The 15,093-nt window shown below is 37.4% G+C and overlaps 2 protein-coding genes across 14 annotated transcripts in view; both read right to left on the bottom strand.

Annotated features, from left to right (window-relative positions):
* LOC306848767 (proprotein convertase subtilisin/kexin type 5-like) overlaps positions 1 to 7,046 on the bottom strand; it is a 40,405-nt gene extending 33,359 nt beyond the window's left edge. The window contains exons 1-4 of one of the 2 annotated variants that reach the window (XM_079383527.1): positions 6,525 to 7,046; positions 4,867 to 4,971; positions 3,806 to 3,949; positions 1,433 to 1,576 (exon numbers count right to left, since the gene is read on the bottom strand). In XM_079383527.1, the coding sequence (XP_079239653.1) occupies positions 1,433 to 1,576; positions 3,806 to 3,949; positions 4,867 to 4,971; positions 6,525 to 6,695 (564 nt within the window). In that variant the 5' untranslated portion in view covers positions 6,696 to 7,046. The remainder of the gene's footprint in view (positions 1 to 1,432; positions 1,577 to 3,805; positions 3,950 to 4,866; positions 4,972 to 6,524) is intronic. The other variant, XM_079383528.1, reaches the window with a different exon arrangement.
* A 6,290-nt stretch (positions 7,047 to 13,336) lies between these two features.
* The window catches only part of LOC306848765 (ubiquitin-associated protein 2-like), a 28,666-nt gene continuing 26,909 nt past the window's right edge, over positions 13,337 to 15,093 (bottom strand). For all 12 annotated transcript variants that reach the window (XM_079383514.1, XM_079383518.1, XM_079383512.1 and 9 more), the window contains exons 26-27: positions 14,183 to 14,371; positions 13,337 to 14,025 (exon numbers count right to left, since the gene is read on the bottom strand). In XM_079383514.1, coding sequence (XP_079239640.1) covers positions 13,945 to 14,025; positions 14,183 to 14,371 — 270 coding nt within the window. In that variant the 3' untranslated portion in view covers positions 13,337 to 13,944. The remainder of the gene's footprint in view (positions 14,026 to 14,182; positions 14,372 to 15,093) is intronic.

Raw genomic sequence — 15,093 nt, 5'->3', positions numbered from 1 at the left:
GTCTTTGTTTTGCTCACTTGCTCTGATCCAAATCCTAGTTTTTAGGTTGCCAATGAATATTTGATGGCAAACATTTTGGAAATTAGCTGATATGCTGTCAGTTTATTAAATAAGCTGTTTTTCCACAAAAGCAGTTCATTGAGGGTAGTGAAACCTCTCCTCCATTGGCATTCATTCAAAAAATGGTCTCTGGTCTCCTTCCCTGTGTACAAACCCTTTGCACCTTGCACTTAATGCCTGATACCTCGACCTTGAAGTGATAGTTCACCCAAAAATTCTGTCATTAATTACTCCCCCTCATGTTGTTCCAAACCTGTAAGACCTTTGTTCGTCTTTGGAACACCAATTAAGATATTTTTGATGAAATCCAAGAGCTCTCTGATCCTGCATAGACAGCAACATAACTAAAATGTTCAAGGCCGAGAAACATATTAAGGACATACACTTTATTGCCAAAAGTATTGGGTCACCCCCTTCTAATGAACATGTTTGACTACTTTAGTAATTTCTATGAGTACAAATCTTAATGTTTAAGCATATAATGATATTCTAGGGAATTGTGTTCTTCTAATTTTATAGCAACAGTTTGGACAGGACCCTTTTCTACTCTAACATAACAGTGCCTCTGTGTATAAGGTACATTCTGTTCAATTATAAAAGTCTCAATAAAATAGCTCAATGTAATTAAAATGGATTTCTACCCAATATTTCGGTATGCAATATACTTTTTTATGCTTTAGGGGATTTTGACATTAGCTTAGCATCATGCTAACATTCCTAACTTCATGGACCTCCTTCTCATTTCTAGGGAGCTCTGCAGCAAAAGTCTTCATAGTTGGGTAAACCATTTTAGTGGCGAATAGAAACTACATTAAATATCATTTTTACATTTCCATTTTCCCCAATAGCAAAAGAACACAGAAGCGTTAGTTTTGTCAAATTTAAGGTGAAGTTAATAAAACACAAAGTATATTTCAAAATAACATAAGAAATACAAAAACAAGCTGTGTGTGAACGGCCCCTTAGAAGGTATCTGCCTGTATAGTCAGCGAGCCGGCTCACTAGGTTTTGGAACAGAGCAAGCATGTTAGAATAGCATACTGATATTCTCCTCTTACCAGTTCTGCAGTATATATAAAAAAGTTTCTGTAAGAAAGCAATACCTGGATTACAGACACAATGTGCAACATACAACAAAGCACATTACATAGAAGACTCTTCAATGCAATGTGGTCAAGCTGCCCTACCATTTCTACAGCAACAAATCAATCTTTCTTATTAAATATCAAATGCTTTTTTTTATTATTATAATTTATTATAAATGGGTATTTTGGCCTTTATGTAACCATTCATAAGTATATAATGCAGTATGCAAAAATTACATTTAAATAAAAACAGTCATAAACAAACACACATATACAAATATACTTACATAGTTCTGTATGAGATCTGGGTGGTTCCTCTCAATACCGTCATCCAGAATGGTAACCACCACATCCTTCCCCGTATAGCCTCTCTTCCACGCACCCACGATATTCATGTCAGACTGACAGTTATGGATGTTCTCATTACAGTGCTGCAAAGACAGAGATGAAAGAGGACGTGAAACAGTCTAATCAGGTGAAGAGTAACATACTGTATGCTTACACTACTGTTCAAAAGTTTGCAGTTGGTAAGATTTTTTGTTGTTACTGCAAAGAACTAATACTTTTATTTATCAAGGATGCATTGCATTGATCAAAAGTGACAGTAAAGACATTTATAATGTTACAAAATATTTAAACTTCAAAGAAATGCTGTTCTTTTATATGTTTATAAGCAGCAAATCAATCAGCATATTAGAATAATTTCTGAAGGATCATGTGACACTGAAGACTGGAGTAATGATGCTGAAAATTCAGCTGCGTCACAGGAATAAATACATTTTAAAATATATTCAAATAGAAAACAGGGCTGGGCGAAATATCGAACGCAATTATCATGCGCATCTCGACAGTAAAGCCGGTTCTGTGATTAGTGGTAAATCTCCATCACCTGCTTGCAAATGTAGCAAAATTTAATACACAGAGCTGTAATTCACTGACAAGCTTGAGATTTACCGCTAATCACGGAACCGGCTTTACTGACGAGATGTGCATGACAATCGCATGCGACATATCACCCTGCCTTAAAAATAGTTATTTAAAAATATATATATAAAATTTTATACAAATATTTCACAAAATTACTAGATTTTTGATCAAATAAATGCAGCGTTGATGAACATAAGATTAAATTGAGGTCTTCTGGTTATTATTTAAAAAATAAATGACTGAGATACAGGGTAGGGTGGATTCGATCCCACATCTCCCACGATTACCACAGCTCAATGTGTCTGCAACATGCATGCTAAACACAAGGCCAGAGTAAAATCATGGCTATTTTTGGTGCCTTTAAAATCCCAAGCACGTGGTAATAAGCTAACATTATTTTTTAAACATATCTTTGTAAATTACTGCATCGTTCCTCATGCATCTCAGACACTGTTATTACATGCGTCACATGGAACCAAATGTAGAGTTTCATTGGGCCTAGAGTTGGAATTAGACCCCATCCTGGAAAGTCAAGTTTATTTGCTCCCAAAGTACAACTCGCAGGTCAACAAGAGAAACCTGAGCCAAATGGATGCATTCAGGTCAAAGTATTAATGTTATATGAGCCATATTAACCATTGACAGAGCTGTAACAACCCATTAAAGAACAAACGCTTAGTTCACTCTCGCCGTTTCAGTTGAAGCTATAAATATGATCGTAGACAGAAAGTGATGACAACAATTGCTATGTGTGCTATGACTCAAGGTTTCAGCCAAAGTGCAACCTTTCATACATTCTGGCAAATCTAAAAGGCTGTTTACCATGTAAAAAAAAAAAAAGGGTGCAAGGATGTTTTCACATTCCCTAAGTGCTGAGGTACCACACCATCGGCTCTCGTGAGCTGAGGAACATGACAGCTATGAAAACAAGAGCCTGTTTGGTCAATTACCGTCTCCGCTAGACGTTATGTTAGAGCTCACGAAAGTTCAATGTATCTCTCTGGGTGGTTTTCACATGTAGAAACTCGGCTAATCTGGTGTGACAGGTATAATTTCCTTTGAGCGAGATTTAAACTGACAAATTGGTTTTAGTTCAAAACACCAAAGTTTTACTACCTGCCATTGCGTTTTAGTGAAAAGCCATCTTGAAGAGCAAAAGATTAGCTTGGTTTTGCATTTAACTAAACACAACATGATACATTGTCTTTAATGAAAGCATTCGCAACACATTTCAGTTCAATAATGGGCTGTATTGCTGACTTGAGCAGAATATTCAGCTGCAAATAACATGGGACGTGACTTGATTTTATCTGTCTGGATTTGAAGTTAGTCTATGATATTATTGGATAATAATATCTTAATATAATAGTTTTTATCTCAAAGTTTCACCTTTTCATGTATTGTGAAAAAAGCTTTACAAATAAATTGAACCGAGTAATTTTCTCTTTTGTCTGTGTGCCTTTGCTAACATCGGCAAAAAATAAGTTATTTCTGAGGAGAAAGAAAATGTATTTTTTATGATGGAATACAAAAATGACTTTTGCCTTTCAGAATAAGATGTGCTTGATGATTCATTTACTGTTAGACCTTGGTTAAGGACTCGAGTTGAATAGCTCAGAAGTTTTTTTTGCAGTAGGAAATGATGAAAACCATGACAAAGATCATGATTTTAGTGTTTTTCAACGTTAGCAATTCAGAAGAACGATGTACAGCATGTTGATTTGAGTACTCACTATGTACCACATACTGCTCCATTTAGCATCATTGAAGTAAATGGAGCTGGACTGGGCCATACTGGACTGTACAGGATCAGCATATGAGGGTTTATAATCACGCTTTGTTCTCCTCTTTACCACCTGCTGCTGCACCCACTCCACCTGAGAAAGGAGAAGAGATCCTTAAGGAACTGGCAAATACCAACATTGTTTCATGACATTTATTTTCTTTAACATTCATCCAGTTTAAATGAATGATGGCTACTGGAACACAACGAGAAACTTTTTTTATTCATAACAAATGAGAATTATGGAGGAAAATATGCTTAATTATAAAGAAGGTAATGTCACTATGCAAAAATTTGTAATAATATATAGTATTAAATTTCCTTATGCATAATATCATACCTTAATTTTCCTTTCAATATTGGGGTGAAATATACATGTTTGACTTAAATTATATGGTTAAAAAAAATCCATGAATCGGCTATTTCATTTTTTAAAGGAATAGTTCACTCAGAAATTAATATTATGTCATTATTCACCCTAATGTCTTTTCAAACCTGTATGATTTTCCGTCCTCTGCCGAATAAAAAACGCAAACGGTTACAAGACAACAGTAGATTTTGGCATCACTGATGTCAAACTAGAAGATACATCTTGAGATACCAGATTTCTAAATATATAAATATGAATGAGATTTGAAAGCTACGGTGAAAGCTCAGTTTTTGCTTTATAGAAGTGCTTTGTCATTTTTACAGACTGGTCACCATTCAGTTCAGTTGTATGGAAAAGAACAGCGTGAACATTCTGCCAAGTATCTCTTTTTGTGTTCCACAGAAGACAGACAACCAAATGTTATGAATGACACGGTGATTAAAAGATGACAATTTTAATTACTGATTAGATAATTGTCGATTACACAAAGCGATGTTCATGGACAGAACGGTTTACTTGCTTTGCATTGTGCAACAGTTGTTTTGAATACACTGTGAGTTCTAGTCATTAATGAGCAAGATCAGGAGTCCATATAAACCATAGAACACACAGGTGTGGGGTTGTCATAGTGACAGCCTGACCTTTGGCTCCATGGAGATGAAGCTGTGTGTGCCTCTGCTGAAAAGCGTCGACCTTTTTATCGTCCGGCTGTGGAAGAAATGGTAGTAGTCCTTCAGATCACCAATCTACAGGAACAACACACAAAACTGTCATTTACTGTATCATAATCACTACATTACACCAGCACATCACAAAATAACAGGTTGCAAAACAAGAATCCAACCACGCTGCTGTACTAAGTAACTAAAAAAAGCATATCAGGGCAGGCAAGTCTAATATGTAACAATATTGGTATGAATAAATAGGAAAGAGCTACAGCAACATTCACCGCAGGCATGTTGAAACCGGCGTGCATCATTTATTATTTAGGATGTCATTGACTGGAAGACTGGTTACTCAAGAGGCTGTATCACTTTCCACTGAACAGATTCATTTGACAAGTGCAATAACACCAGGCAGCCATGACACATTCTCCACAGATTACTGTACTCCATAGGGATGCACAAGTCTGCCATAAAAAACAATGACTCCTGAAGTCATTGATAAGCTTTGCCAGTAAACAGTCAATCAAATGGGCTTATGGTGCTTTTAAACTGCTTTAGAATGAACTTGATGCAGGAAACTTCAAGGTTCATGAAGAGCATTTTACACAAACACATGGGCTACAACTGGCTCGCATTCCTGGATCCTATAGATTCCCACAGGACGACACGAGTCTGATGAGTTGCAAAGTTCAGGAGTACTTAAACTTTAATAAAAAGGGACTTTGGAGGTGACAACTTTGTGGTTGAGGAAGGACATCTTGACTGGCACAATAAGCACAGATGAGCGATAAGATAGCAGACCAGACACTAAACACGGTCGCCGTGAAATTTTTAACCACATGGCAGATCTGAGATCTGAATCACAGAGCAAAGTTTTTTAAGGCTCCACCATAAACTTACATTAACCTATTATTTGTTTAAATGCACCAGCATTTTAACCACCAAAGCACTAAGTGGATAACGAAACATATGATTAAACTAAATTATTATGAAGACTCTTTCTTGCTCCCAAGAGGAAGATGAAACTGAGACGAAAGCGGTTTATGCTATATAATGCAGTTCTTTAGTTCTACAAAACTTGGCTTGAAAAATGTAAAAACAGCTGCATTATATGTCATTTTAATATCAAGTATTTTAAGTACTTAATTTGAACACATGAAACACTTTTAGACTGTAACAATTTAAGCATGTTACAGTGAATGTTACATGAATCCTGCTGAAGCTACATGTAATTCATAACTTCAGTTTCTACCTTATAACTTTATAATACAGAAGTACACATAAAAATGATTTGTTAGCATTCATAACTAACAGAAAACAGCAGATATATATCCACTAACACGCAGGAAAGTTTCAAAAACACCTGTTGTTGTTGGGAGACCTGTTTGTTCACTGGGTTTTACTCTAAGCACTGGATATTCTTCAGGCAGATTAATGATGATTAAAGTTTTGAAAACGTGCATTTATCAGTCTGAATTATAAAACACAACTCTGTAAAGCTTCCAGCCTTGACGTTTGAACTTAAATCAAAGTGATAGCACACTTGAACTGAGGGGAAAGAGCACTGGACAGCAAATACGATGTAATAACACACGTGAAACGCTTCGAAACATGTTTGTGCAGGACTCACTTACCTGGCCCAGGTTTCTGTACCCATATTTACTAGCGATATGGACCGCTTGCTCAGGTCCGCCGGCTATCCGAACAGCCCAGTGGTTGGTGTAAATCCGAGCTTTGCACGGAGAAGACGAGAAAAAAACCAAGCACAGCGAAACCAAGACGCACGGGAGGCTGTTCAAAACCATCTTTCGCTATCTCTCTCTCGCCTTGACTCTCCGCAGCACCCCCGGTTTAGGAAAACAACCAAACTTCGTCTCGCCGTTCAGCGGGGATTCTCATAGAAGTGTCGCTTGAGCTCCACATATACTCAGCAGAGGGAGAGCGCAGGATACGAGCCTCGGAACGCTTCAGTCTGCAGCGCATCGGCCGCGCACTCCGACGCCACGGAGAGAGAGAGAGAGAGAGAGAGAGACGCAAGAGTCTGTTTGCACAGCTTTGGCTTGATTTGTTCTCTCAAGACAGTGCCGTTACTTCTGCCTTTTTTTGTAAAGTGGAGATATGGCTCTAGCGCCTCCCTCAAATAACTACAGAGAGTCGGGAGAGTACGGACAACGAGCCGTGTGGGGTTACCGGGGCTCCGCAGGGTCTTAAAGACACACCGCGTTTCTTCAGCACACATTCATCACAGAGATGAGATTCCCAGAGCCTTCTGTGAAGAATAAGCTAGACAAAGTATACTGTTCTGGGTTATTATATATTTATAGCCAGTCGTGTAGTCAGTATTAACAGCAGTTTGTTCTCATCCTCAAAATTTATTGGCCATGGAGTGCTAAAATTTAATGTAACAGCACTGGAAGTTTCTAGTTTGTTTATGATCAAATAATTTTTTGGGAAAAAGTCAAAATTGTGAGATTTCAACTCAGATTTCAGAAAAGAAAATCAGAACTGTGAGATGAAAACTCAAAATTCTGAAAAGAAAAAGTCAGAACTGTAGAGTAAACTCAGAATTACCAGAAGAAAAATCAGAATTATAAGATGCACATTTGGAATACCGAGAAAAAAGTTCGAATTCTGAGTTTATATCTCGCAACTCTGACTTTTCTCTCAGAATTTTCTTAGAAATAGAAAGTTGCAACTCTTTTATTTTTCATCAACAAGCATGTATACAACACAGAGTAACAATATCACGTCACTTCCAGCTGATGAACAATAAAAACATTGACAGCCAATCAGAATCAACTTGACTTTAAAGAGCTCAGGCATTTAAAAGACATAACTGCAGTGTGTGCTTAAACAGAACAGAATTTTATTGTGTGGATGCTAATATAGTTATCTTTATTGGTACCGAAATAAATATTGATAACTATAAAGTTTTAATAATCGTTCTAATTATGTGAGAATAGGGAAGTCCACACCAAAGCTTTAACCACAGAGGAATAACTGGAATCACTTTCAGGATGATTTTTTTTTTTTTTTTTTGGAGCTGATAACATTGACAACCAATCATAAAGCAGACTTTAGTGTATAGGCTATATTATATTAATAATGTAATATAATATAGCCTATACACTAAAGTCGTTGTTGTAGTTATATGGGCCGGTATGTTCCAGCTCGTTGCTTACTGACATGCAACACTTGATGCTTTGGCTTATTCTGGGACTATTTTCATTGGTGGAGAAACAATTTACAAAGTGAATTTGATCTGAAATATTAAATACTTTGCATAAACGTTTTTATTAAAAGCAACAACACAGGCCTGCAGAATATCAGCATGACAGCTGAATCACCCGACAGTCATTTCTTCTGCGCATTTGGAACTAACTTGCTCTTGAGTGCCTTGTTGTTTACTTCGAGTCCATAACATTTTGTCCATAAACTTGTGACTTGTAGATCTAAGGTGGTGGGCTGCTTATAATTATTCCTCTCACAGTCGCATCCGCTCGTCACTAGACATACTTTTGATGGCATCATTATGTGGCGAGCGTTACGCGTCGCTCTCATTCACGTCGTGATTGATTGATCTTTGTTTTGGTTATCCCTCCGCGCTCTGTTCCGTTTGCAGTACAGAATCAGCATAATTGCGCTAATTACTGCCAATTTCTCCTTGAATGGAGCCGCTGTCAAATCGACAACAGACGACGGACAAGAATATCTCACGGTCCTTATAAACGAGATGAAAGGGGACGAAAACACCCCGTGAACACGCCATTGAGTGCGAGAGCAGGATTGCAATTTAAAGCACCGAGAAATGAGGAGAAAAGAAGGGAACATGCGGAGATTTGAGAGCGGAATCAAGTACTCAGCTCACGGAGGTAGCGCGCAACCCCATTCAGCGCGTCGCTTCTCTACCGGGGGGCGCAAATTCCGCTTGACAGCCATTACCCTGCGAGCCCGAGTCGCCCCCCTTCAAGTGTCTTTCTCTGAGAACAGTTACCAGCGTGCATTCCTTCTGCTGCAATTAAGCCTTTATTTATCACCTCTTCAGAGCTGAGTAAACAAACGTAATGTGCGGAAATCACTGGATAATTATTATCCCAGGGTGCGAATTATGGGGCTTTGGGGAGTCTGACCCGCCTAATTAGGGCTTGAACCCAAAAAGCCAGTCAAAATAAAAGAATGGGGGGAGGTCTAAGAAGAAAGAATAAAGTATTGTTATTTTATTTTTTTTCCAAATAAGTTTCATCTGCATTTTCAAACACAAAGTTAGTTAGCGGGAATGTGTCCAGATTTCAGTTGACAAATTTCCATTTGGGGGACATCAAGCATGCTTGATATCTGGGGAGTATTTTAGACACATTAGGTGAGTCCCAATTTGCGTACTTATGCACTATTCTATGGCATGTTGTATAAATAGCGCAAGTAATGCATTCACACCACTGATCTATGAATGGCATTTATCAAATTCATACAGGGTTGAGTACACATATATAGTGAATAGGCCTTGTCCCAAATGGCACACTTCATGTGCACTTGCAGTCTTGCACACATACAATGGCCTCCGCACATGCATGTCTGTTAAGTCCATGAGACCATAGGGTTTTCCATTCTTCATTGTAGCTTTCCAAAGTGTGCTCATGAGCGAGGCTGCTATGCACTGTTGATGCATACTTCTGACTAGCTCCACAGCAGACTTCTACCCGACATTACGCCATGAACGTGTGGAAGACCGCGAGGGTGTAGGGTGTGATTTTGGGAATATTCATAACAATATTGTGGTAGTCTGAGAATTCCAACTGGTGAAGATATGAATACTCTGAGCAGAGCCGATCCTCCCTAAATGCAGAATACGCAAGCTGCGTAGGGCCCCGAAACACCAGGGGGCCCCCTTTTTCTCAAAAATTTTTCATTTTAGTTTTGTTTTTGAGTTTGGCCAGCGGTTATGAAAACATGAATGATAATTTCTTTTAATGCGGTGCGCTGTCACCCGCTCTACGTAAACTCAAGTCAAATCATGTAACGTGAATGCCGTACAGTCTCTTGCTCGAAACTAAAAAAAACACGGTGAAAGAGATACTGTTTCTCGAGCGCTTTCTGTGAGCACGATTAGAAACGGAGTGAAACACGGACAAATGCGTTTCATCCATTCTTTCATCCAAATAACTCATGAACTCTGTTTGAGTTCAAAATTTTCAACTAAAGGCAAATGCATCACAAATTTGTGTCTTTTCGCATCTTTGTATTGACTTTGTATGTAATCTACTTGCGAAAATATTTAGATTTGCTTTTGGTGTGCACACACCGTTAGTGTGTGGTAATCAGTCGTTTAGCATGATTCCTAGTTTTCTCTCAAGAATATGAGTGTTTTAAAATCTGTTCAAATATCCTGTGTATTCCAGCCTTTAATCAGACTGGTTCCCTGGTCAAATTTGTATTAGAGTGGCTAAATATCATGTTATTGGAGTCGCTTTAACCCATGACGTGAAAAACAACCCAATGCAACAGTGTAAAAGAAGCCCAATTCGCGGGAAAGCTGCAGACCTGGCAACACTGACAACAGGCAGAGCTATATATAATATATAAGGTCTATATAGAGTACATACACAAGACATACTGTCATTATTTATCACTACATTTTAGATTGACACATTACAAATATATTGCAAATACATTATTATTAACATTTAAGATGCCTTTAAAAGGATAGTTCACCCAAAAAATAAATAAATAAAATTAAATAGAATTAAAAAGTTGTTAATTGCTTGTAATTTTGTCTTTCAAAACAAGTGTGATATACTCAAGTATGATATACTTGATATATTTGGGGAAAAAATGTCTCAGTTCTTTTTTTCTTTTTTTTGGCCATGTTTCGGACCCCACTGACTTTCATAATGTGGACAAAACAGTTTAAACATAGTTCAAAATATCTGTTTTCTTACAGGTTTTGAACAATATAAAGGTGAGTAAACAATGACAGAACTGTCAGGGTAAATATCCCATCCCTTTATTATCCCACACAAATAAGACAAACTTCAACGGAAATTTACAGACAAAAATGATTTAAAATTTTTAATTCTTTCCAAATGCCCTCTTTAATGTCACTGAATAATTTTCACACGGTCGGACACTGTGTAGCTCCTCAGACCACCTAACAAAGAGTTCAATGGCTAATGCATGAAGCCCATTTATTCATTTGTGCACTTGCTCACCAAATGCAATAAGAGAAGTAGGGCAGCAGCATATAAAATGATTTGACTGGTTGATGCAGTCAAGACTATATTACTTGATAGCTTCTCTAAATTGATTTTTTCGCAGGGAGGATTTTACGTGCTAAATGCTGATGGAAATGAAAGAGACAGTAGTCAAACATCACACAGGCTGGGCCCATTGACCTGCATATGCAAGAGAGACAGGCAGCCAGAAAACACACAGCAGCAATACAAAAAGGGCTCTGTGGCCCTGACGGCAACGTGGGAGCCCCTCACTGGTCTCACTGGCAGGAGATCATTGTTATTCTCAGCAAATCAGAGCGTGGATGACACACAACTTCATTCTTAGAAACATTTTCCCTCTATATGCGCACACACACACACACACACACACACACACACACACACACACACACAGAGACTACATTATTCGGAGCCAGCCAGCTATTCAGCTGACAGACAATCTTATGCTATAGCAAAGTAAATTAATGCAAACACTGCATCAATTAATGCAAAGCCTCACTGCATCAGAGTAATTAACACTGCAGGCCAGCTCTATATGTGTTGAAATGAATGAAAATATACAATAGTGTGTGCCATGAAGACTGCATCATCTTCAGAAGGTCATTGTATGATGAAGAACAACAGTTCATTACTGTACTGTTTTACATAATTTAAAGGAACAGTTCACTCAAAAACTATTTATCAAATCATTTACTCACCCTCTAGCCTATCAACCTAAAAAGTAATATAAGATGTTACAGAAATGTGTACTGTAGTTCCAATCCTGGTTTCTGATTGGTCAATGCAGCATTCCAATAAAGTAACATATATTGCAGAGATTAGCCTATATCTCCAATTGGAAGGATACCACGTAATTAATTTGCTTAAAAACAATGCTTAAATGATCATTTGTGTTCTTGATATTTTTATTATGCAGTAAATGTTTTGTAAGAACATTGAGGCTGTGCTGTAGGCCTATTGTTAATATTGTCAGTCCTCTGCACAATGTATGGACCCGACAACAGTCTTTACTCGTAATATAGCACAACCCGTTATATATCGCTTAATTATGTGTCCTTACTCAACTTTTCTGAACATATTGTGTTTACATAGTTATACATAGCATACTAATATAATACAGTGAACTATACTGTGTTGTTATTTCACACTTGACAGTAACATTAAGCGCAGTTAAAAACTAGGTTATGGCTTACCGCTTCATAACACTAACATTGATGCTGGCGTCCTCTAGTGTTCATAACCATGTTAGCCCTGCGGTGACAGACACCATCAGCACTGAAACACAAATCTCTCCTCGTTTCGATCAAACTGCTATAAAAAACAAAAACAAGATGTAATCACGTTCAATGAATCAACACTCCCACTTTCTATTAATAATAAGCAGAATTGTCATTACAGCAAAAATACAAAAAATATATTTAGCCAATATGGGGGCCTCAAACATTGTGTTGGACAATGGAGAGATTTGGAGACAAGTTGAGAAGCTCTGCTTTATACTGAATGCCATGCATTCATCATACCTGTGGCAGATGAAATGCAGCTTTATTAGAGAGCGTTTGAGAACGTGACACACCACCAAACAGAACCAGCTTAGATGAGATAAAGTACCTACCTAAGCTCATTCAAACCTGCATCTATTAAAGAGATTTTGGCGAGATGTACTAAATCACTTTAACCTCAATGCCTGTTTGATCTTTTCACAATCCAGGACACAAAACAGGTGTAAAAAGTACTTGAATAGTTCTACATCAGACGTTTTATATACATATATATATACACACACACACGAACGGACATAAATAGAGTGTACTTTTTCATGCTGCTTTTCTACCGTCATAATAGCAGTTCATAATACAACAAATATGAAACCATGTAGAATTTTATCTTTTTTTCATGGATTAAAAAAAAATAAATGCACAAATTAAATTTAGAAACTGTATTCATGGAAAAACTTTTTTTTACACTAAAACGGCAAAAATCATTTGAATAGTTTTAAGATTATAATAAGGTAATAGCAGTAAACTGAGAAAATTAGCAAAGTTCAAACTTGCAATCAAACAGCATATTTCAAGAATGTTTACAAACGTAAAAAAATACTTTTTCATTTAAAATTACAGCAACATTGGTAAAACCAAGCAATCCCATACTTAAATTCCACTGTAACATTTTAATCTAAAAACTAGCACAGCAAATAAAAGACACACACAACAAGGTGAATAGCTCAGAACCTTTATTCAGAGGGCAACAAGAGTAAAATATAAAATGTATGGGCTGTTTTTCCTTTCAGGTGACAGAAATTAATACCAGAACCATTGTATGGGAGAACAATCCATAGAGGAAAAGAGTCAAGAATGGTGCGCTCTGGATGCTTGTGAAGCCCCTCAAAAGACGTCTGAATGGATGAAACCCCAGTTCACCCTCCTCCACCATCAGTGCTCTTGCTCTCATTGCAGTGTCTCTGTAGTTTTCCTCAAAATGCTTTTCCTTTTATTTTTTGCTACATCTCTGCAGTTTTTAAAAAGTAAACAAAAAAAAGAAAAAGGGGAAAAAAAGTCCTTAAAAAAAATAAAATGGAGCGACCACATCTTATGTTCGGCTTCGTAACATTTACAGTATATATAAATACTTACATAAATATCTTACATGAAAAACCTAATTCAGAGAAGGAAAAAACAAAAACGGAAAAAAGCAGAGGAGAACATTGGAGGAGGGGGACGGTGAAGGACCAATACGGCGGGTGTTTGTGTGCATTTTATGTTAGAGGCAGGACAGTGCAGACACACAGATTCAGGCGTTTATGTGGGTAACAGTACAAACAGCGCGTTCAGTTAGCCCAGTATGGAGAGCTGCTATAGTTGGATTTGCCCTGATTCTTCTGCATGCTGTTGGACTGACTGCGCTGGCCCTGCAGATGACAAAAAGAATCAACATTAACCCTGAATCATATTTAATATGCAAATTATTAACATTATCAAACATTTAGCTGAGAAACCTTTACTAATGAGAAACCTATTGTAATGTAAGAATAATGTTGATTCTAAATAGTTGTAGACGTGATGTACCTGTGTATCTTGAGCCATGTGGTGGTGCAGTAACTGTGAGGGGGGCTGCTGATGAGGCAGGATATGAAGGAAGGGTGCGGGGGCGTATCCAGGGGCACCTGCGGGGTTAAGCGGGCCGGTTCCTCCCAGAGCTGAGGGCAGGCTGAACGCAGGGCCGGCTGCTGTGGGGAAACCCTGCTTGTCAAATGACTAGAAGGGTCAGAGAAGAGAAACAAGATTAACAAATTCGATAAATAAATAGCCTTGAAAGAACCATTTACTATTAAGTTAAATTAATATTGTTTTAAATATTAATTCAATTTTAAAATGTTAACTTTTATATAGCATTTATAACAATAGCAAAAATAACTAAAATAAATAACACCCACACATACATATATTTATTTTAAATTGGGGTCTGCTAACAAGTAAACCTCAAATACCTCAAAGGCCAAAATAATAACAATAATAAATTATCAGCCTAAATAATAATCAATGCCCTAGTTCAAAAGCTGGGATCAAAGTTAAAACCATTTGAGAGCATTTAAGCCGATTGGGTTTTCCTCGTGTTTGTAAACCACAGTGAGTTAATCTAAGACATAAGCTGCTATTTCACTGTCTGTGACCTCTGGAAATGTCTGTTGCAATTTGCCCCCTAGTGGCAGTTGAGAAAAACTTTTAATGCTATTGTGATGACTGACTGAATTCAAACTGTGCTTCATTTGTTCTTGGTCTTTTGGTTATGCTTTATATGCAGTCTTCCTAATAACTGGCTTTGGTTGACATCACAACTATGTGCACATGAAAGCGACCGCATATGAACTTCAGAAGCAAAGAAGTTTGCCAATCATAAGCAAGATAAGTCTCAAAAGTACAGTATCGACAATCAACAGTAATCTATAATTTGTTATTCTTCTGGTTATTTACCTACA

The sequence above is a fragment of the Barbus barbus genome (assembly GCF_936440315.1).
Source record: "Barbus barbus genome assembly, chromosome: 28".
In the NCBI taxonomy this organism is placed as follows: domain Eukaryota; kingdom Metazoa; phylum Chordata; class Actinopteri; order Cypriniformes; family Cyprinidae; genus Barbus; species Barbus barbus.
Note: the sequence above shows the minus strand (reverse complement) of the source record. Positions and strands in the feature narration are given on the sequence as shown.